Here is a 22868-nt window from a genome sequence, read left to right as displayed (position 1 = left end):
CATGAAATCAAGTATGGAGTAATGGGTTCATCAGATTTTGGGGTTAAATTGAGAGTGAAGAGGTACTGTGTGTGGAAATAAGAGTTGCCATGTTCAGGGCTGGCCTTGTAACAGCATGGAATCTAAAGGCGATATTCAAAACCACTTCACTCATCATACGCTTACTGATTCTGAATAGGGCCCATTTGCAGGGGACATTTGGTAGTTTTCCAATACGCTTTATGCCTCTTTCTACTTCCACCACCATGCACATCTTTTTTTCATACATCCTAGTAGCACATTGGTAGAACAGGTCAGCATACACAATTCATTTATTTAAATAACTTGATTTATACAAGTAGAAATAAGCTGGGATTCTATTGTGTCTTGCCTTTCCCGTTGACAAAAATAATAGTAGTGTGTGTCTTTGAAAATACAAGTATTTTGTGAAATACTCGGGCACCTTAAATATTTGATATTTAGTAATGTAAAATAACTCAATTGAGTTGATATATGTACAACTTTATGGTTACTTACACAAAAATTGAGAATTATCTATACCTAATCTTCTAATCTATTTTATGTGGGTATGGCGTATACCAATACATAGTAACTGAATATATTCAGTCTGCTTTTGCAAACTTTAAAGCTCTGTACAAAAATGTAAGTTGTTATCTTAGAGTTAGTTTTGGAAAATACAATACATGGAACTTAATAAATAAAACCAATAAAAACTAGAAGTAAAGGGCTTCAGAAATGTCAGTATACAATTGTTTGCTGTAACTACTGGTACTTTTTTTACATTGTTATTTTTTATTTTTATGACTATTGAAAAAAGCATAACCTTAATGGTGTTAACTAAGGCACCACTTAACTTTTGACCCAGTAGGAAAAGATGTAAAAGAAAACATAGTAAAATGAAGGAACAAAATCAAATATACTTTTGATATGCCACTTAGATCAAAAGTGACATCAAAAGTAAGCTAATTGTAAAATATTTCTTTTCTTTAAAAAAGTTTTATTTTACTTTACCTTTTTTAAAAGATTTTACTTATTTATTCATGAGAGACACAGAGAGAGAGAGAGAAGCAGGCTCCATCCAGGGAGCCTGATGTGGGACTCAATCCCGGGACTCCAGGATCACGCCCTGGGCCAAAGGCAGGCGTAAACTGCTGAGCCACCCATTTTACTTAAAAATTTTTTTTAAAGTTTTATTTTTAAGTAATCCCTATACCTAACCTGGGGATCAAATTTACAACTGCAAGGTCAAGAGTTGCATGCTGCACCAACTAAGCCAGCCAGGCACTGCAAAATGTTTCAAAATTCTGTTATGCTGTAAAGTAACAACTAATACAAATCTAAAAATGTAGCTGGATTATTTTTCCTTTTTCTTTTTTTCTTTTTCTTTTTTATTTTTTAGTCTAAAAGCAGGAATAATAATAATACTTGGCATACACATACCTAATTCAGATAGCCCTAGACATCAGATAATGTGGGTAAAGTTGTTTTGGTCTCCTTGGGCCAATGTATTACATTTAAATATTTTATTTAAGACATATATACATCACAAAAATATGTAGATATGTGGAAAATTTATATCTTAAATGTGATAAACCAAAGAGCCTTAATAGTTTCCGCAATTAAAATGGAGGGTTTCCTTTTGACATTTATTTCCCCATGATTATTTCACAAAAGTAGAATCCTCTATAATTAGCATTTTTACATATTTTGTCTACTATCCCATATCTTCTGAAAACTCTTATTTTTAATTTTATTTACTTGCGAGAGAGTGAAAGAGAGAAAAAACATGAGCTGGAGGAGGGGCATAGGGAGGCAGAGAAACCAACTTCCCCCTAACCAGAGAGCCCAACATGGGCCTCCATCCCAGGACCCTGGGATCATGAATTGAGTTGAAGACAAACACTTAACCGACTGAGCCACCCAGGGGCCCCTCTTCTGAAAGCTCTTGGAAGTAAAAGAAAGCCAATCTATACTGAGTCATGTTCATTTACATGGAGAGCTTTTTTTTTTTTAATGTTTGATAACAGATAGTAAAAATTAAGCTATTTGTTTTCATTGGTAATTCTACTTACATTTTTAATAATGAACTTCTAGGATCATTGACATGTCATTAAAGTCAGGGTAAGATTTTTGGTTCAAAGACCAAGAAATAAGAGATAAAAAATAGAAGCTAGAAGGAAAGACAAACTTGAGAAGACAGAAAGAGAAAGGATTTGGTTAAAATATTACATAAATACTGAAGAAGTTTAGCCCAATGAAACCTAGAAGTGATGATCATATCCTCATGAATAGAAAAGCGAGTCTATGTTTTAAAGACTTCAAAAGGGAATTTCTGACAGATATTAAAGCATCTCTGAGCAGATTAGACTGCTTTGTGAATGTTCATATCACACAATTCTGCATTCATATATTTAATAAAAGATGACAGTGATCCAATTATAATGGGAGTTCTCCAACTGCCAAAAAAAAAAAAAACTACCTTTTTTTTTTAAAAAAAAATGAAGCCTTTAAAAATTCCGAATATTTTCTATAGATCAATAGTAAAAATATAAATTGGTGATTACTTTCTGTTTTTATCCAACCAACAAGAGTAGTCCAAGTCTAATGCCTGGAGGTCACTGGGAGTCACTGAGGGCCAGATATAAGGCACTTGAAACTGAGGCAAAGTCAGAGTACATAGTCCTAAGGGAAGTCTGAAGACTTCTCCTGAGAGGCATCTTTCCTACACAAAAGGGCTCTTAATTAGCTGCTTTTGTATATTCCAATGCACCCTAGAGAGATTTAAGGGCTGATTCATAACCACCAGCATTTGGTATCCCTATTCAGCAAGACGTCTGAAGCTTTACATTTCATAAAATATGAGAAATAAAGGTAAACAGGACTGGGACCCAAAGATTGAAAAGAGGCGATGTAGTTAATTTTAAAGAAATCATCATACCCATAAGTTTGATCTTAATTCACTGAAAAGTTCTAGAAGAGATTATAAGATGAATGGTTTGTGAACTCTTAGAAAAATAAACAGTAACCACTAGGACCCATATGGAGTAACTCATATATTAAATAAATATTTAACGAACAGAGAAGGATATTCTTGGGGAAATTCCTTACATGGGGCTTGTCATCTCTAACATCAGCATATAACTATTATTTCTTTCAGTGGGAAGTAGACCCAATAGATGATACCTACCATCTATTATCCTTAAGCAAGGACTTAATGCTAAATTTGTATGCCCCTTCCCAAATAAATGAATTTATCTGCAATAAAGTAGAACATATAATATCTGCAAACCTCCTGTCTAGGTCCTCTATTTAGAATTCATGATTGCTTTCCTTTCGTGTTTCTACTTAAAGATTATAGAGCAGTATGTCACTTAGCATGCAAAACAAGGCAAAAGAAAGTTATGAGTAGATGCTGCCTTGGACCCCAATTTCTTTCCTGGAGAAAGTAATAAAAGGAATCAGAATGAACACACACGCACACACACACACACACACAAACACACAAACACACGCAGTAGTCTCTGTATGGGGTTGACTGAAGTCTGCAAACTATATGTATACCCTTCGGATTTACCCACTCTTAGCTAAGAAAGGAATACCACTCACAGAGTCCAGACTATCTGGATCATCATAGAATTCCACATTTAGCAGAACAGAGGTAGTAGTAATAGCAATAAAAGAGTAGTATTAGACATTTTTAGGGCATAAAAAGAGAGAAAAGCATTTGCCCAGACTCCTTCTCAGTGTCCTGAATTTTCCACTCACATCAAAAGGCATCTAAGTAACAATGCTTCCAAACAAGGACAGCATCCCAAATTTTTATACTATTTTATGATTTAGCCCTGAGTTAAACATGGGAATACAGACAAGACTACAAAATCTCTCTCCTTCTGGAGCTGAGAGTCTAGAGGATGGATGGATGGATGGATGGATGGATAGATAGATAGATAGATAGATAGATAGATAGATAGATAGATAGATAGATAATAGATATTAAACAAGTAATTCCTCATGCAGTTTTATGAATTACAATTGTAACAATGAGTATATACAGGGTGCTATTAATAGAACAGAGATAACTGTCCTAGACAAGGAGGAAAGTAGCATAGGAGCAAGGTAATGTCAGGAAGCATTTCAGAAGAAGAAATATTTAAAATAACCCCTTAAAATGAATAGGCAATAGCATGCAAGAAGGATAGGGTGAGAGAGAGTCCAAGTAGGAAAAACATTATATAAGGTATTGGGGCAAGGTTCTGGTAAGGTACTGGGGTATGAAGAAGAATAAAGTGTTTGAAGAACAGAAATGAAAAAAATAAGATGATTTGAGTGCAGAGATGAAGGGGCCAGAGTACTAAGTGAAGATGGAGAAGTTGGGTAGGGACCAAACCATAAAGATCCTTCAGGTCATGATGAAGATTTGAGCATGGATTCAGAACAACAAGTAATGATAAGCTAAGATCACTTTTTAAAAAAAGATTTTATTGTTAAGTAATCTTTACACTCAATATGGGGCTTGAACTTACAACTCTGAGATCAAGAGTCGCATGCTCTTCAGACTGAGCCAGACAGCCACCCCCTAAAATCATTTTTTAAAATAGTGTTACTGGGACACCTGAGTGGCTCAGCGGTTGGACATCTGCCTTCGGCTCAGGGCGTGATCCTGGAGCCCCAATCAAGTCCCAGAAAGGTGGTAGATTCATTGTAAAAAGAACACTTCATTTTCTTTAGGTAAGGTAGAGAAACAACTGGAAGAAAGTATTACACATCTAGGAAATAGACTTGCCAAAGGAATAGAGGAGAAAGTAAACTAGTTTTAAGTAGGCTCCACTCCCAACAAGTGGGGCTTGAACTCATCCCGGAGTTCAAGAGTCTAAGTGACCCAGCCAGGTGCCCCTAAAAGGGGTTTTAAAAGATGCTTCAATCTTATGATCAGAATAAAGCAGTGTATGCATGAAAATAAATTTAAAAAGGCAGGTTTACTTAGCTGGAGGTGGAAAGAGATCTCCTTAAAATAAAGGTGACTATCTGATCTAAATATATTTACTTATTTATTTACTTATTTACTTATTTATTTATCTATCTATTTATTTATTTATTTATGAAAGGGAGAGAGAGAGAGAGAAAGAACACAAGTGGGGGTTGGGGCAGAAGGAATCTCAAGGAGAATCTCAAGCAGACTCCACGCTAAACACAGACCCCAACCCTGGGATTCAATCCCATGACATTGACCTCAGCCTAACTTATGGGTTCAACACTTAACTGCCTGAGCCACCCAGGCGCCCCAGAACATACAATTTTAATAGATATGAAAAAGAAGAACTGAAATTCTGAAGGCCATGTATAAGGATATTCAGGTCTAACTAAAGAGGTTATTATAAAAGAGGAAAAGGGATCCCTGGGTGGCGCAGCGGTTTGGCGCCTGCCTTTGGCGCAGGGCGCGATCCTGGAGAACCGGGATAGAATCCCACGTCGGGCTCCCGGTGCATGGAGCCTGCTTCTCTCTCTGCCTGTGTCTCTGCCTCTCTCTCTCTCTCTCTCTCTCTCTCTCTCTCTGTGTGTGACTATCATAAGTAAATAAAAATTAAAAAAATAAATAAAAGAAGAAAATATTGTAATTGTTACAAAATCACAAACAGTAACTGAAGCCCAGTGAAATCTGACAGAAATAAAGATCTCAGAGAGCAAACTCAGAACAATTACCCAAAGGAGGGAGAATCCCCAAATACTGTGAAGAGGTAACATTTATGTTTCAGATATAATAGTAAGAGCAATTGGAGAATCTTTTTTGAGGGTGACAGTTACCCAAAAAGTGCGCATGAAATCTGAATAAGTTGGAGAGGGAAGTACTAGGAAGATTAATATCAAATACTGAAAAAAAGTAGTTAGTGACACCACCACCCCCAATTTCTGGGGCTAAGATTAGGAAAAGGCAAAGGGAAGATGAATTATATTACAGAAGATCAGGCACAGCAATAATAGACCAAGGAGTCAGATCTAAATTAGATCTTAGATTGTGGGAAAATATGTCCTGGGTAGGATTATTTAACTCAGGGAGGTGAAAATGGGTAGGACTGGTTTGAACAAAGAATGATATTGACAAACTTGGAACTTATTGACTTCATATCTCTCACTATGAGACACTGTGCAAGAAAAATGTCTATAGGAATATGTTAGAAAAAACACAAGAATGAACCAAAAAGCAAAGGGAAAGGGAAAGTAAAAGAAAAGAAAGAAGCCTGCTGCAGCAAGCAAAGCAGCCTGATCACGTTAGAGAAGGGGATGTTTCAAAAGGAATAGGAGAACAGTAGAGACAAATCCTAAATACTGTAGAAAGAGGAAACAGAAATGTTAAGACTATAGGAGGAAATGACATTAGTGATGGTCCTCACTGAGCGCTAAGACTATGAGTTTCAGAAACATAAACAGCCACTTCTATTCAGAAATCCATGGAGCAAAGTTATTCTCTAATGGGACCCTATGTGAAGATGTGGGGAAGCTGTGCTCATGAAGTAGGTTTCTTTGGCTTAAATGATTCCATAGCCAGAGGCCATAACAGCAGCTGCTGTGACCCAGGATTGCAATCATTGCTCCCAAGGCAAGATAGATGATTTGCCACCAAAGAGGGCCTACCCTCAGTTCAGCATGGGGTTCAGGAACATGGTACTCAGAAGGAAAAGAACATTAAGATGTTTGGAACACTTTTTAATAGTATCTCAAACAAGTCCTGGGGCTGCCACCAAGGTAAATCTCCAAATGTTGCAAGAATGCAAGAGTATCCTCTTAGAGAATAATAATAACAGCATGATGATATAGTATTATAAAATGCTAGTGTGCCTGGATGGCTCAGTTGGTGGAGCATATGACTCTTGACCTCGGGATTGCCAGTTTGAGTCCCATGTGGAGTGCAGAAATTACTTAAAAGTATAAAGTCTTTTGAAAAATGTTATATAATGCTTACCAAGTGTCAGGTATTTGTTCTAAGGATAATTCACTTAATCCTTACAACAACCTATGAAGGTAATTAATTTCATCCCTATTTTACAGAAGAAACTATAACCCCTTAGAGAAATTAATTTATCTGTCTCAGGTCATACAATAGGTGGTGTAACTAGAATTTGAAATCTGGCTCCAATATCAGAGCATTCAACCAACACTTTATGCAGCCCCCTTTTAAAGAGAAGATAATTTTACTGGTCAAATTTTCCCTCAATATATTATTACATAAGGCTATAATTAATGCCTTAATGGGAGATTGCTTCTCAACGAGTTCTGTTGTATGTCGTAGACCCTGCTCAACAGCATAAATCCACTGCATCATGGAAAGATGGTCATGGAGAATGTTTTCTGTTCGCCGCCTTCCTTCACTTAGTTTCTGTGATGGTCTTTGGCAAAAGTTACATGGATCTGGATCATGCCAAACAGGGTCCTAGGAACATCATTTTGCTTGGAATGGCCACATTAGAAATTAAGGGTTGGCTTCTGTTCTGAATGTACTGGGTATTGGGGCCGATGTTCTGATCACCTTTTGGTTCAACGGGAATTAGGGCATATGAGAAAGTTGGTATAGACTCAATTCAACTTGTCAGATCCTAAGGGATGATACCCACTGTGGGAGCCCAGAAAGTAGCTGCTAGAGGAATTCCAGTTCAAACTAGGCATCTAGAAGTCATCTGGCTGACACTGGGAGGAATAAAAATTAAGCACTTTAATTTCTTTCATTTTTAACTTGAGGAACTGGAACTTTTCTTAAAAAATATTTTATTCATTCATGAGAGACAGAGAGACAGGTACCGACACAGGCAGAGGGAGAAGCAGGCTCCCTGTGGGGAGTCTGATGTGGGACTCGATCCCACGACTCCAGGATCATGCTCTGAGCTGAAGGCAGGTACTCAAGCACTGAGCCACCCAGGCACCCCGAGGAACTGGAACTTTTATTGAATTTTAAATCAAAAAGATAAGATTATTTGATTTTTGGAATTCACTTCCATTCACATGTAAAGATTTGGGATTTTCATTTCTTTGGAACTTTATTCTTTGACTTTAATATCTTCACAAGAATTTCATAATGGACATTCAAGGTAACATTCAAGTTCAGGGTTTATTTTTTGGAATTTTGTGATTGAAATACATTAATCCTGTCATTTGATCTTATTGCATTGTAGCATCTCTGAAGAATGCGTCAGAGAATAGTAGCTATTTTGGACAGTGTTTCTACGTATGATTTGAGGTAGGAAATGGAATTATAAGTGAAATTCAGTGTTCAGTAGCATGGCCTTGGAGCCAATTTAATTATATTCTAAGTCATTTCAGAATCTTCTAGGGTAAATTTTATACTACCTACCAGGATCTGGAAGGATCCACACAGGAGCATGGTTTGGTTACTGGAATAGTAGGTCCTAAGAGACTGAGGATCTCTTTCCTCAAGAGGAAGAGTGACTTCTCTGGTTCACCATAATGAAATAATTAAGCTAAAGAAGCTAAGAGAACAAAAAATTGGGAAATGTTAGGGGGAATGAGGTTGCTATTAAATAAATCTACCGGGCAGCCCAGGGGGCTCAGCGGTTTAGTGCTGCCTTCAGCCCAGGGTGTGATCCTGGAGACCTGGCATCGAGTCCCATGTCGGGCTCCCTGCATGGAGCCTGCTTCTCCCTCTGCCTGTGTCTCTGCCTCTCTCTGTCTGTGTCTCTCATGAGTAAATAAATAAAACCTTTAAAAAAATAAATAAACAAATCTATCAAAATCTGACACTATCTACATGTGTTCTGTCACGGTTTCATGCTTCTGTAATACCAAATAGCTCAATAGGGGAATGATATCAGTACAATATAGAAGTTTGGTTGGTGAATATGTGCTTTTTCCTAGGCAAAGGAGGCCCACGGAGAAGGAACAGAATTCTAACCCTTTGGCAGAAAGGAAAAAAGACTTCAGTGTGGCTGCAGCACTGGGTTTCCTTGCATGACTCCGTGGGAGTTTTGTTTCCTCCTGTGGCTTCCTTAAAGGAAGCCCTACTGGCTCAAACTTCCAGTTGAGTTCCATCTGCATTGTCTTGCCCTCTATTGTTTTTGAACAGCTTTAATATTCTCTGAAGCAGCACTCTGAGATACCTATCCAGGCTGCTTACACTATCTCCTAAGTTAATAATTATTATTTGAAGTGAATATTCTGATTTTAAAGGAGCATAGATTTTGAATGGTCTTTCTCAACCTCATTGTTTTAATAGCCTTGTAATTCTGGTGGGAGTGATTTTGCAGAATCCATTCTTTATAGTGTTCTAGCAGAAATGCTGTACTATCATTGACCATATTTCAGAATATGGCATCCTTACACAGTGGGTAGTTCTCTTCTACCCTAGAAAGAATAGATCTTTGTAGGAGCCATAACTAAAGAACTTTTCTACATGTAACAATATTAATTTCTTTGTTAAAATCGTCTATCAGGGGCATCTGGATGGCTCAGTGGTTGAGCGTCTGTCTTTGGCTCAGGTCGTGATCCCAAGGTCCTGGGATTGAGTCCTGCATCAGGCTCCCCTTAGGGAGCCTGCTTCTCCCTCTGCCTTTGTCTCTGCCTCTGTCTCTCATGAATAAATAAATAAAATCTTTAAAAAAATTAGAAATTTTCTATCATTTAGAAATCTAAAAACATAAGCAATTTGCAAATCCTATGGGTTTTTAAAGGCTTCACTAGACTTGCTAAAGTAAAAGTTTACTGTCATGTCAAATGTGCTCATTTCTCACAGCATAGAAAGAAAACCTTCAAAGTATATCTAATTCTTTTAAAAAAAAGCAACAGGAGAAAAATTTACATTTTGTGTATCTACTACTTTTTAGTCCTTGGTACAAATATACTTCTAATCTGTCCTTATAAATAAAAAGTAATTGCTATGCTCTTACCATTAGACATGATTTTCTGATCTGACATAAAACAAGCAAACAAAAAGAGTTACATCAAATGAAAGTATTAGTATTTATTTAAATTAAAAGGTAACTTTCACATAACTCTTGACCTTTTCCAAGTTAAAGTTCAGAAGACCAACAAATATAAAAGTTTAGGCACTTCAATCCTTTGATGCACAAACTATACTAACAAACAAAGGAAAAAGAAATGCAAAAATTTAATGTTTAGTGACTAGGGTGCTACAGACTGGAAGTTCCTCCAACAGGATTAGATTCTTTGAGTATGTTAAGTCTAGTGAACTTGTTATGCTTCCACATGTTAGTAGTTGCATAGGCTAATTTCAGCTGGCATAAGCTTTTATAAGTATGCAAAAACACAGGGCAAGGCATGCATTAAAATGTGATAATAGCACACTTCTGGGACACGTGAAGCATGAGGCACAAACCTGAATGCCTCTGGCATCAATGAAGCATCACACTTCAGAGTCAGAGCTTTAATGTTTTGATAAGTAATTCTGTTATACCACATTTGGGAGGGGGGAAAATTAACTTTCTAAATATAAATCTTTCCCCTTAACCAAGGTTCCTTATAGTTTTAATTCTAACAATTTATTCAAATACAATTCTTTAATTCCCTGTGAGCTGAAAATAATTCAAATTTAGATAGGGTCTTAAGAAAATGTGTTATTTATTTTATCAATGCAAGTATAAGAGGGATTATATAATATCATTGATCATAAAGATCATTTTAGCCAGTGTGAGTAGGGGGGACTACAAGGAAGAAAAAATAAATTTCAATACAATACCCTCTATATCCTCCCCTCAAAAAAGACCATAAGGAAGGATTCCCTGCATTACATATATCTTGCAGGTAAATAACTAGCTAGATAATGGGTATGTATACAGCAGCTTTGAAATCTTTAGATAAAAACTCCGAATAAAATGAAAAATTATCATATCTAATATAAACATTAAAAATGACCAAGAGAAAATAGACTTACTATCTAAAAACACAAACATACATACAATCCTTGGCAGAAAAAAAATTTTTAAGAGTTATAACAATAAGTATCAAAATAGAATAGTAGTTACTCAGTAGTATTAAGATGATAAAGCCAGTACAGATTTACTTCTATATAGTACAAGCAAGGATATTAGAAACAAATGCAGTTATTCAGTATAGACATATCCTAAAAAAGCATATAGCTTTCTGGATCTAGGCTTTCAGTTTAAATACACCACTTAGGGGATCCCTGGGTGGCGCAGTGGTTTGGCGCCTGCCTTTGGCCTAGGGCACGATGCTGGAGACCCGGGATCGAATCCCACGTCGGGCTCCCGGTGCATGGAGCCTGCTTCTCCCTCTGCCTATGTCTCTGCCTCTCTTTCTCTCTGTGACTATCATAAATAAATTTTAAAAAATTTAAATACGCCACTTAATATGTTGGCCCTCTTCAGGCATATGAAGTTAAGGTTTAAATGAAGTGATAGTAGCACAGCAGCACATTTAGTACTGCTACTAGTAGCACTACTAAAGTAATAGTAATTTCTACTAAAGCAATAAAAAAGTAAATTTTAAAAAGTAAAAAATAGTAGTAATTACCACTAATAGTAATTTAATAGTAGTGCAAATATGGAATTCATGGTATTTTATCTTTTAGAGACTAGCAAACCAGTGCTTTTAGAAATAGACGGAAGTCTCATATTTTCACAAACACATACAATGAAATTGTTTACATTTCACAACTTTTGAAAACATCTAGAAGTTAACCAAAACAAAGAATTATACCATAGAAAATATCTATTAAATTATGAAAATTTATCAATTGCTTTTGTTTATTAAGTGATGGCTTACTGAAGTTAAAATACTTATGATTTTTAAAAATCTAAACTTGAGCTATGCTATAGGCTGAATGTTTGTGTTCCCCCAAAATTCAAATGTGAAAAACTAGTGTAATGGGTATTTGGAGGTAATTAGGTCATAAGGGTGGAGCCCTCATGAATAGAATTAGTGTCCTTTTTTTTTTTTTTAAGATTTTATTTATTTATTCATTAGAGACACAGAGAGGCAGCTACACAGGCAGAGAGAGAAGCAGGCTCCCTGGGGGGAGCCCAATGCAGGACTTAATTCCAGGACTCCCGGATCATCTCCTGAGCCAAAGGCAGACGATCAACCACTAAGCCACCCAGGTATCCCTGGAATTAGTGTCCTTATACAAGAGGCCACAGATGGCACTCTTGCCCTTTCTACCATTTAAGTTTAAGCACACAGTGAGAAAATAGGAAAATTGTCCTAAAATCAATTATAAATATAGTCTAACCACAGTCTAACTGATCCTTGAATCAGTTAAGGGGCCCTCAACAGAATCTGCCAGGGCCTTGATCTTAATCTTCACAACCATAAAAAATAAATGTTTGGTGTTCAAGCCACCCAGGGTATAATATTTTTGTTATAAAAGCCCAAATGGACCAACCCATGCTGAAATAAAGATTTCCCAAACCTTAATCCCTTTCATAATTTCCTTTTGTATAAGGATGACATATTTATCCATGTTAAAACTAAACTTTTATTATAGCTGTTTTCCTTTTAAATATATAAAGTAAAAACAAAACTATGTAAATGCCTTTTGAAATGTAATCATAGAGTTTATAAAATCTTTGTCACTTACCTTTTGAAATATCTTTAATTTTTCTGCCATACAAATCATACAGATATCTGGCTGGTAAATTTAGTTTCATTTTCATTGTGCAAGTATCTAAAACCTACCCGGGGGGGGGAAAAAAAACTATAAATAATTCATTACAGTAAACTCTGGCTAAATCAGATACCATTTGAAGTCCTTTCTATATTAAATGGCTATAACCATTATATTGTTAAATAAAATTAAAATAATAAAATAAAATAAAGTTTGATGATTTAGAAATGTTTCTAGGGATGCCTGGGTGGCTCAGTCAGTTAAGCATCTACTGAGGGAACTGGGATCAAACCCCACATTGTCAGGGATCCTGCTTTTACCTATCCCTCTGCTTGCTTCTCCCTTTCCTTCCCACTTCCCCTGCTCCTGATCTCAGGGTCATGAGTTCAAGCCTCACATTGAGTGTAGAGCCTCCTTTAAAAAAAAACAAAAATAATATAAAAACACACAAATAGATATTAATAAAAAGGAGAAAAGAGATGCAATAAATATTAAAAAGTGGTTACACAGTACTTAATAAATGCTAGAATTATGGGAAATTTTTATATTATTCTTGTTATTTTCTATTTTTCATAATTTACAATGGGAGAATATCACTTTTAAATTTGGTCTTAACACAAATAAATGGAAACATATACAATGTTAATGGAATGGAAGAATTGATATTGTTAAAATGCCCATAATACCCAAAGCAATCTACAGATTCAATGCAATCCTTATCAGAATACTAATATTTCACAGAAATATAACAAATAATTGTAAATTTGTATGCAACCACAAAAGACCTGGAATAGCCAAATATAAGTACCATACAATCCAGTAATTTCACTTCTGAGTATTTACCCCCCCCCCCCCAAAAAAAATGAAAACATCAATTTGAAAAGACGTATACACCCCTATATTTATTGCAGCATTATTTACAAGTCAAGATATAGAAGCAATCCAAGTATCCATCGATAGATGAATAAAGATGTGGTATGTAGGGGCACCTGGGTGACTCAATCGGTTGGGCATCTGCCTTCAGCTCAGGACATGATCCCAGGGTCATGGGATCCAGCCTGCATCAAGCTCCCTGCTCTGTAGGGAACTTACTTCTCCCTCTCCCTCTGCCTGAAGCTCCTCCTGCCAGTGCTCTCTCTGTCAGATAAATAAATAAAATGTTTAAAAGAAAAAGATGTGGTATGTATATACAATGAAATATTACCCAGCCATAAAAAGGAATGAAATCTTGCCATTCTTAACACAATGGATGGATCTAATGGGCACTAAGTGAAGCAAAATTTGACAAAGACAAATATTACATAATTTCACTTATATGTGGAATCTGGAATACGAAACAAATAAGAAAATAAATAACAATAATAACAAGGAGAAACATATTCATGAATATAGAGTAGAAACTAGGGATTGCCCAAGGGGAGAGAGGTGAGCAGATGGGCAAAATAGGTGGAGACCAAGCGGTACAGACTTTAGTTATAAAATAAGTTAGTCACAGAAATGAAAAGTACAGCATAAGGAATATAGTTAATACCATTATAGTAACATTGTATGGTGACAGATGGCAACTATGCTTATTGTGATAAGCATTTTGTAATGTATACAATTGTCCAATCACTATATTATACACCTGAAACCAATATAATATGCCAATGGTACTTCAATTAAAAATAAAAATAAATAAATTAGGTATTTTTTTAAAGACTTTATTTATTTATTCGAGAGAGAGAGAGAGAGAGAGAGAGAGGCAGAGACACAGGCAGAGGGAGAAGCAGGCTCCATGCAGGGAGCCTGATATAGGATTTGATCCCGGGTCTCCAGGATCACGCCCTGAGCCTAAGGCAGACGCTCAACCACTGAGCCACCCAGGTGTCACAATAAATTAGGTCTTAAAGTACTTTGGATTTTAAATTCTTTCCAAATGTCCTAAAATCAATTATAAATATAGTCTAACCACAGTTCACCCTGATAACTTATGTTGGTTGGGTACAAAAAAAGTGGAATTAATAAATTACATTTCAAGGCTTCCTAAGAGCCTGAGTTTCAAGTACTTCTTTTAATGGTTTCTAATATGGTAAAGTTGTTTTCTCAATATTTTGTTTTATTTTATTTTATTTCATCTCATTTTAAATTTTTATTTAAAGACTTATTTAAGAGAGAGAGAGAGCACACACACAAACAGGGGGAGTAGCAGAGGGAGAGAGAGAATCCTAAGCAGGCCCCATGCCCAGCACAGAGCCCAACATGTGGCTCCACCCTAAGACCCTGAGATCATGATCCTACTTGAAATCAAGAGTCTGATGTTCAACCAACTGAGCCACCCAAGCTCTTGTTTTTTCAGTATTTTAATATCTTGATCTGTCTTGATATAGCCCTTGTAACAATGACCTTTTCAACATAAGGGAAGACTTAAATATGCATCAGTTAGAGGGAAAGTTCTACTCACAGGGTGAAAAAAATTAAAGTAACAAAGAGGGGTGGAGAGTACCAGGTAACCCCTGCAAGTTTGATTAGGTTTTTGGAAGTGGCTCCCAAAACATGAGTAACTATATCCATTTACAAGTATATAATAAGGGCGTCTGGGTGTCTCAGTTGGTAGGACATGTGACTCTTGATCTTGGGGTTATGCTTTCAAGCCCCACAATGAATATAGAGATTCCTTAAAAATAAAATCTTCAAGGGTGCCTGGGTGGCTCAGTCAGTTAAGTCTCCAACTCTTTTTTTTTTTTTTTTAAGATTTTATTTATTTATTCATGAGACACACAGAGAGAGAGGCAGAGACATAGGCAGAGGGAGAAGCAGGCAAGGGGCCTGATGCAGGACTTGACCCCAGGATCCTGGGATCATGACCTGAGCTGAAGGCAGACACTTAACCAGGGAGCCACACAGGCATCCTTCCAATTCTTGATCTTAGTCTAAGTCTTGATCTCAGGGTTGTGAGTTCAAGCCCCACATTGGGCTCCATGTTGGGGGTGGAGCCCACTTGAAAAAATAATTACATAAGGGGCATCTGGTTGGGTCAGTCAGTTAAGCCTCTGCCTTTGGCCCAGGACATGATCCTGAAGTCCAGGAATAGTGCCCTGCATCTGGCTCCCTACTCAGCAGGGAGTCTGCTTCTCCCTCTGCTCCTATCCCCCACCTCACTCGTTTTCTCTCTCTCACACTCACTCTCTCTCAAATAAAAAAAAAAAAATCTAATAGATAAATAAATTAAAACCTTTTTTGAAAAGCATATAATACGTTCCAAATGCAAATTGAAAATACTTTGTTGGGATGCCTGGGTGGCTCAGCAGTTGAGCGTCTGCCTTTTAGCTCAGGGCGTGATCCCAGAGTCCTGGGATCAAGTCCCACACTGGGCTCCCCACAGGGAGCCTGCTTCTCCCTCTGCCTATATCTCTGCCTCTCTCTGTGTCTCTCTGAATAAATAAATAAAAATCTTTAAAAAAAAAAGAAAATGCTTTGTTTTCCATTTTCACTATGGCTATAATATACTATTGCTTTTGTATAACCTAAACTATTGAAGGACGGTGTGCATTACATGATTACACACTAAAAAGAATATCTTTCCATTGCTGTTTCCTCCCTGCCTCCAGTTCTGCCCAATTTTATACCCTTCCAAAATTGTACTTTCCTTTCAGTCTGGAGAACAATTTTCAAACATTGTGACTGATTTGCTTTATCAAGTGATGTATGTTGCATTTAAAAGGTAAATATCTAATTAATTTAATTTTTATAAGATATTATTTGTTTATTTGAGAGAGAGAGCACTAGAGAGAGAGGAAGCACGAGTTGGGGGGAGAGAGAGGGAGAAGCAGGCTCCCTGCTGAGTAGGGAGCCCAATGTGGGGTTCGATCCCAGGACCCCAGGGTGACGACCCAAACTGAATGCAGACACCTAACCGACTAAGCCACCCAGGTGCCCCTCTAGTTGACTAATTTAATTTGACAAATTGACCTTTAATGGATTCCATCAGAAGTTCTCAGTCTTTATTCTACCCCTATACATGACCAGTAATGATCTCATGAGCCACATATTCACAGGATTGTGTGTGTTTCTTGCATATTAGCTGCAATCCAAAGTTTGGGGTAATTCTTCAGAAACAATTTCTGCTCTTTTTCTCAAAATCAGGTATGTGTTTATGATTAAGAATGAAGTTACAAGAATAAGCTTGAAGCCTCTAATTTATAGGGAAATATTCACAATATCAATGCTTTACCTAAATAACAATGTTCTTGCAACATATAGTCCCAAGTGACTATAAATTGTCTTATGGAGCAAATCCATTGACCTCCTGGAGGGTATTATCAGTGCAGGAGTACAATTCCTGAGCAATGACATAGTTCTCACAAGTCAGACACAACACTCCCTTGGAATATCTAAGTTGGAATAGGCCCATGGCTGGGGCTAGTCCTTTCCACGCAATGAAATAAGGTAATAACACTGGTGACTCTAAATGTTACTCTTCCTGCTTTCCTTCCCACTCTTTTGGGTCAGTTTCCTCAGTAATTATTACAAGTAAGTTTACCTACGACTCCTATCCATGGGCTGAAACCTTTACTAAAAATGCTTGTAAGGCAATATTCAAAATATAAGAGAGAAGTTATCAGAAGAAACTGGAGTTCTGTCTGTGACTTTAGACAGAAAGAGGAGTGGAATATACAGACTTTGGCATGGGATCCACTCTTGTTTGCTTGTTTATTAAAGATTATATTTATTTATCCAACAGAGAGGGTGGGGGGCATAAGCAAGGGGAGTAGCAGGCAGACGGAGAGGGAAAAGCAGACTCCTCACCAAGCAGGTAGCCCGATGTGGGGCTCAAATCTCAGGACCCTGGGGAATAGTGACCTGAACCAAAGGCAGATGCTCAACTGACTGAGTCACCCAAGCACCCCAACCCTTGTGTTTTTAAAAATACTTTATTTACACAGTTCACCTCTGACTAGAAAATTCTCCTATTGGTCACTGTATCCCATGTGACTTTGTGTGCAAAGATTATCCTTTTACCACCACCACCACCACCCTCCTTGACAGAAATATTAACAGGAGATAGTTCCTTAGCCAGTCATCTCTGAACACTATTAAGAATCTACAATTGGCTCCAGAGAGCCTCCTCTTTTGGTTTCCTATATTCTTGACCTTTCCATTCTCAATTTCTTCATATTACAAATCTATTATTTAAAAGTTCAGGGCAGCCCCGGTGGCACAGTGGTTTAGCGCCGCCTGCAGCCTGGGGTGTGATCCTGGAGACCCGGGATTAAGATCCTGGAGACACGGAATCAAGTCCCACGTCAGGCTCCCTGCATGGAGCCTGCTTCTCCCTCTGCCTGTGTCTCTGCCTCTCTGTCTGCCTCTCTCTCTGTCTCCGCCTCTGAATAAATAAAAATAAATAAAAAATAAATAAATAAATAATAAATAAATAAATAAATAAATAAATAAATAAATAAATAAAAGTTCAGTGAAGCCCTTAGGTACAGATTATATTCTGTAGTTAGTAGTGAAGGTTCAAATACTAGATTATCCTCCTCCAAAGTTATAATTTACCAATTAAACTAAATAAAATGTGAGCTATTTAAAGATCGTCCCATTTACTTCAACTAAAATTTCAATTATTTTAAAAATTATTTCAAATATTTGCTGCCTTTTGGTTTAAAAAAAAAATCAGTCAAGTAAAATTACAGTTTTCTAAGTCTAAGATCCCTCTTTTCACTATACCGAAATATCAATAAAAGTGTTTGTGTAATCCAAATTTTAAGAGTTAAGTGGGTTTAAAAACCAGCATTAGAAAATCAGATACTAGAAATTAGTAATGCATCAGCAACACTTTCATTCTCTCATACTTTCAGGATGAAAGATCCTTGCAGTGTTTAAGCAGTGCCAACCTTCAGGAATCATTTTCTCAGAGTAAATTATCAGTGATATGAATTAGGATCATAATAAATTTCTGTCAAAAGCCCTGAAATGAAGCCTCTACTTGTAAGGTCATTCTTATAATTCAAAATTGAAAATATTTAACAGTGTCATCTTGCTATAATATTAAGGTTAATTAAAATACCATTTCCACTCATCTGTACCTGTTAAGCTTGTTAAAATATTATTTTTACAAATTCATATTTGATAATTTCTTACAGCATAGGTTGTAGAGAACCCTTCTGATACTGAAATTTAAAACCAGCATGATGTAAAACCAGACTCTTTGACAAGCAGCTGGGAAGATTTTCCACAAACTCTTTTTAGTTTAATCTGTTTATAATTTATAGTTTAATTTGTTTTTATAGATACTCCCACCCATGAGCATTGAGCATATCTGGTGCAAAGTCCGTAGTTTCTGGAATGGCTGCCATGGAGGTAGTGTGGTTACACAGTCTTAGAGCCTCTGGGTTTGGCTTGCCACTTCCCCAGTCCAGGTGAGAGAGCTCAACAACTTCCCTGGCCAAGTGAGCCAAGTCAACAAGCCATCAGATGCAACAACGTCCTTCTCAAAGATATGTTTTTATGTGTTAACATCCAGAAGTATAAGCCTTGATTTATACTTCCCCACAAACTGTTTTCAAAAGATCTTCTGTAGCAAGGGTCAGCAGCATAGACACCATGGGCTAATTCTGGCCACTACCTGTTTCTGTATGACCTATGGGCTAAAAATAATTTGTACAATTTTAAATGTTAAAAAAATCAAAAGAATAGTGTTTTGTTACATTAAAATTTAGTGCCCATAAATATTTTCTTGGAAAACAGCTATACTCTTCACTTACATACTTTCAGTGGCTGCTTTCACACTACAGTGAGAGGGTCCTTGCACTGTGCTATATGCAAATGCTTCCTCTGAGCCACAAAATTGACTAGGCCCTCAAGCTCTTTTAAAGGAAATCAGGCATTTCCCTAAATTCACTAATTCCTCAGGGCTCTCTCAAGTACTGGGATTTTATTCTCTCATATCACAATCTCAAAGTGTTGAGAGAGGATGGGAAGATGGGAAAGGTTATTACTGAAAATGTTTTGTTTTGTTTTTTAAAGATTTTATTTATTCATGAGAGACACAGAGAGAGAGGCAGAGACACAGGCAGAGGGAGGAGAAGCAGGCTCAATGCAAGGAGCTCTATGTGAGACTTGATCTCAGAAATTCGGGATAGGGCTCTGAGCCAAAGGCAGACGCTCAACCACTGAGCCACCCAGGCATCCCTGTTACTAATGATGTTATTTCAAGATTTCTCCCCAACTCTAAGCAAAGCAACCTGATCTCAACTGCACCACCTTCCTTCACTCTAGTCATTCTTCGTCATTCATGTATAACTTTTGCCACAAAAATCCTAACTCTGTCTGATGCTTAACTATCCGCATGCTATGCACACACCAAGAATCTTAGTGCTCCTGGAGAAATCACACAAATGAGCAAATCAGCACTAGCATTATTCATAGTCACCAAACTCCAAGGCCTTTCAATACCAGCTAGTCACTTTTATTTCATTTGTTTGGTCAAATCTCTCTTCTACTTACCATAATGAATATCTCAAACCATCTCTGCTCTCTCTCTCTGCCCTCCCCTTCTCTACTTCCCTGTTTATTTTTGGCAGATGGAATGGCCTTACATCAGACAGAAAACTGAAGCCTCATCTTCCTGCTGCCAAAACTACAAGCTACTACTACTATACTACTACTACTACTATATTTCTATATCTGTTCTCTCCTTTTCCCTCTAGTTGTAAGGATCCTTTCTCCTAAGGCCAACATTCCACCTATGCTTTCAATTACGTTTGCTCTCAACTTTTTTTTTTTTTAAGATTTATTTATTTATTCATGAGAGAGAGAGAGAGAGACAGGAGGAGGGAGAAGCAGGCTTCATGCCGGGAGCCCGATGTGGGACTCGATCCCGGGACTCCAGGATCGCAACCTGGACCAAAGGCAGGCGCTAAACCGCTGAGCCACCCAGGGATCCCCCTGCTCTCAACTTTTAAAGCAGTATATATTATCTATCATTTCTTCTCTTTCATATATATTCAACTATTCCTTCTCAGTGAGATTTTCCCTACCAGCACTTAAGCATGCTCGTCTGTCATATCTTAGAAATTAAATTAATTTTTTAAAAAAAGAATGTGTAATTCTAGAAAAGGGAATTTCCAAATAAAACTACTTGTTTTTGCTACCAGAGCACTAACCTTATACTGACCTTAAGAAATAAAATCTCTTCACATTTGTAGTAATTCTCTTCATGGCCTACCCAATATTCATTCTTTGCCTCAACCTTGCTGTGTTGATTTTGGTTAGAGGTTCACTTTTACCTCTTTGGACTAAAAGACTACAGTTATCCTAATTGATCTAGGTCAGTCATGGTGGTCCCATGCTTCTCATCAGTTTGGGGTAGACACATAATCTAGCTCTGCCAATGAGACAAAGGATTTTGGAAAAGGCTTCATCATTCATAGGGAAGAAATAGTCCTTTTCTGCCACTAGCCAAAATTTAGCTGGCTATGCAGCAGCGATCCTGTTACCAACATATGAAAGAACATAAAATCCAGAAAATTAAAAATAACATAACTAGGGGGTGCCTGGCTGGCTCAGTCGGGGGAGCATGTGACTCTTGATCTCAGGGTTATGAGTTCGAGTTCCATGTTGGGTGTAGAGATTATTTAAATAACTAAAACTTAAAAAAATGTAACTGGTCCTATCATACTATGCTTAAAACTGTCCTACTTCTGAATTTCTTGCTTCCTTTTTGCATAAGTCTGTTTAAATCAGCATTCTCTAATATTTGCAGCTAATGTCATCCTAACTAACAGAAAAAAATTGCTGGGCAGGGGGCAGGAACACTGGTTTTAACTAACTCAATAAGTAACACTGTTTCAATTCAATGAGTATTTGTACAGCAAATAGATTACAACAGTATTCACTACACAAACCTAAGAAGCAAATCATTTAATTAAGAACCTAGAGAAGAATTTTAAAAGAAATTTAGGAAGCTGAAAACTGAAAATTAATGGATAATTATGGAATTAATTCATTGGATTACGAAAAATATTCCACCTTTGGCAATTGTACTTGTTGGGTAGAAGAGAGTACAAGTTATCATGAATATTTTGAGAAAGCGCATCTACTTTTTTACAAATGTTTTTTGCTAACTCAAAGACTATTAAATACATTGTGAATTTCCAAAGAATTAAAATGTAATAAAATGTACTGAGCATAATTCTCTGCTAAGACCAACATTTTATAATGACAATAAAAACTACGATCACTATTTCAACCTGAAGATGCCAGGGGATTGGGATGAATTTGTTCCCTCTTATTAAGCAGCTTAAAGGTACTTTTCTGAATAAATCCTGGAAATAAATTTACTGGCCTGTTATTTGTCTTTTTCTCATAAAAGTGGGTGATAGAATGCATGCCAGATCTAGTTATTTGCTCTCACTAATAATGAACATCACTATGATTTGTAAAAGCAATTATTTCTGGTGAATTTGAAATGTAGGTGTTCTGGCATTTTATTATTAAAATGTGAATGAGAAGTAGATAACCAGATGAGATTTTTCCAAGTAATCTATTAATACATACTTAGATATTCTATCCTTAATTGAGCTCTTAAAATAATTAAATAGCCCAGGTTACTTTAAAATGTTTATAATGCTAATCATACTGTTATTTGCTTTTTAAAACTATTATTCTGATGTACAATACATGAAATAAGCTGTACCTATTTTAAGTGTACAGTTTAATGAAGGTAGAAAAAAATTTATCTGTGTAACCATCACTACAATCAAGATACAGAATATATCCTTTCCTTTGCACAATTCCTCATGTTCCTGCAATCACAGTTCAGTACTTGGCCACAGGAAACCAATGATTCCTGTCTGTCACGAGAGCAGTTTTGTCTGTTTGGCAATTTCACCTAAATGGAATCATATAGCAAGTATTATTTTGTACCTAGCTTCTTTCATTTACCACAATATCTGTTCCATTTTATTGCTGGTATGGATATGGCACAATGTGTTTATCCACTCGTTTTTTAAGGATTATAAATCTATAGTCTTATTAAGTCCAAAACTAACAATATGGTGTTAAGTTTACATTTAAATAAAGTTTTCACAGGAACCTAACACGTGCCTAAAAAGATTTTATGGTGGAGTTCAATTTGTTTTGGGTTTTTAAATTTTTTTTTTTTTTTTAATTTATGATAGTCACACAGAGAGAGAGAGAGAGAGAGAGGCAGAGACACAGGCAGAGGGAGGAGCAGGCTCCATGCACCGGGAGCCCGATGTGGGATTCGATCCTGGGTCTCCAGGATCGCACCCTGGGC

The 22868-nt window shown here is 36.8% G+C and overlaps 1 protein-coding gene across 22 annotated transcripts in view; it reads right to left on the bottom strand.

The window, feature by feature from the left end:
• Positions 1-22868, bottom strand: part of DCDC1 (doublecortin domain containing 1) — a 482427-nt gene that overhangs the window by 390381 nt on the left and 69178 nt on the right. For 21 of the 22 annotated variants that reach the window (XR_007403614.1, XR_007403613.1, XR_007403622.1 and 18 more), the window contains one exon: positions 12560-12653. The exons of the other annotated variant lie outside the window; for it this stretch is intronic. Coding sequence is in view for 3 of the 21 variants with exons in the window: in XM_035701486.2 (XP_035557379.2) it covers positions 12560-12653 (94 nt within the window). In the remaining 18 variants the exon portion in view is untranslated. The remainder of the gene's footprint in view (positions 1-12559; positions 12654-22868) is intronic. 22 annotated transcript variants of the gene reach the window in all.

This window comes from Canis lupus, chromosome 18 (genome assembly GCF_003254725.2).
Source record: "Canis lupus dingo isolate Sandy chromosome 18, ASM325472v2, whole genome shotgun sequence".
Classification (NCBI taxonomy): domain Eukaryota; kingdom Metazoa; phylum Chordata; class Mammalia; order Carnivora; family Canidae; genus Canis; species Canis lupus.
This window is presented reverse-complemented; position numbering and strand designations above follow the sequence as displayed.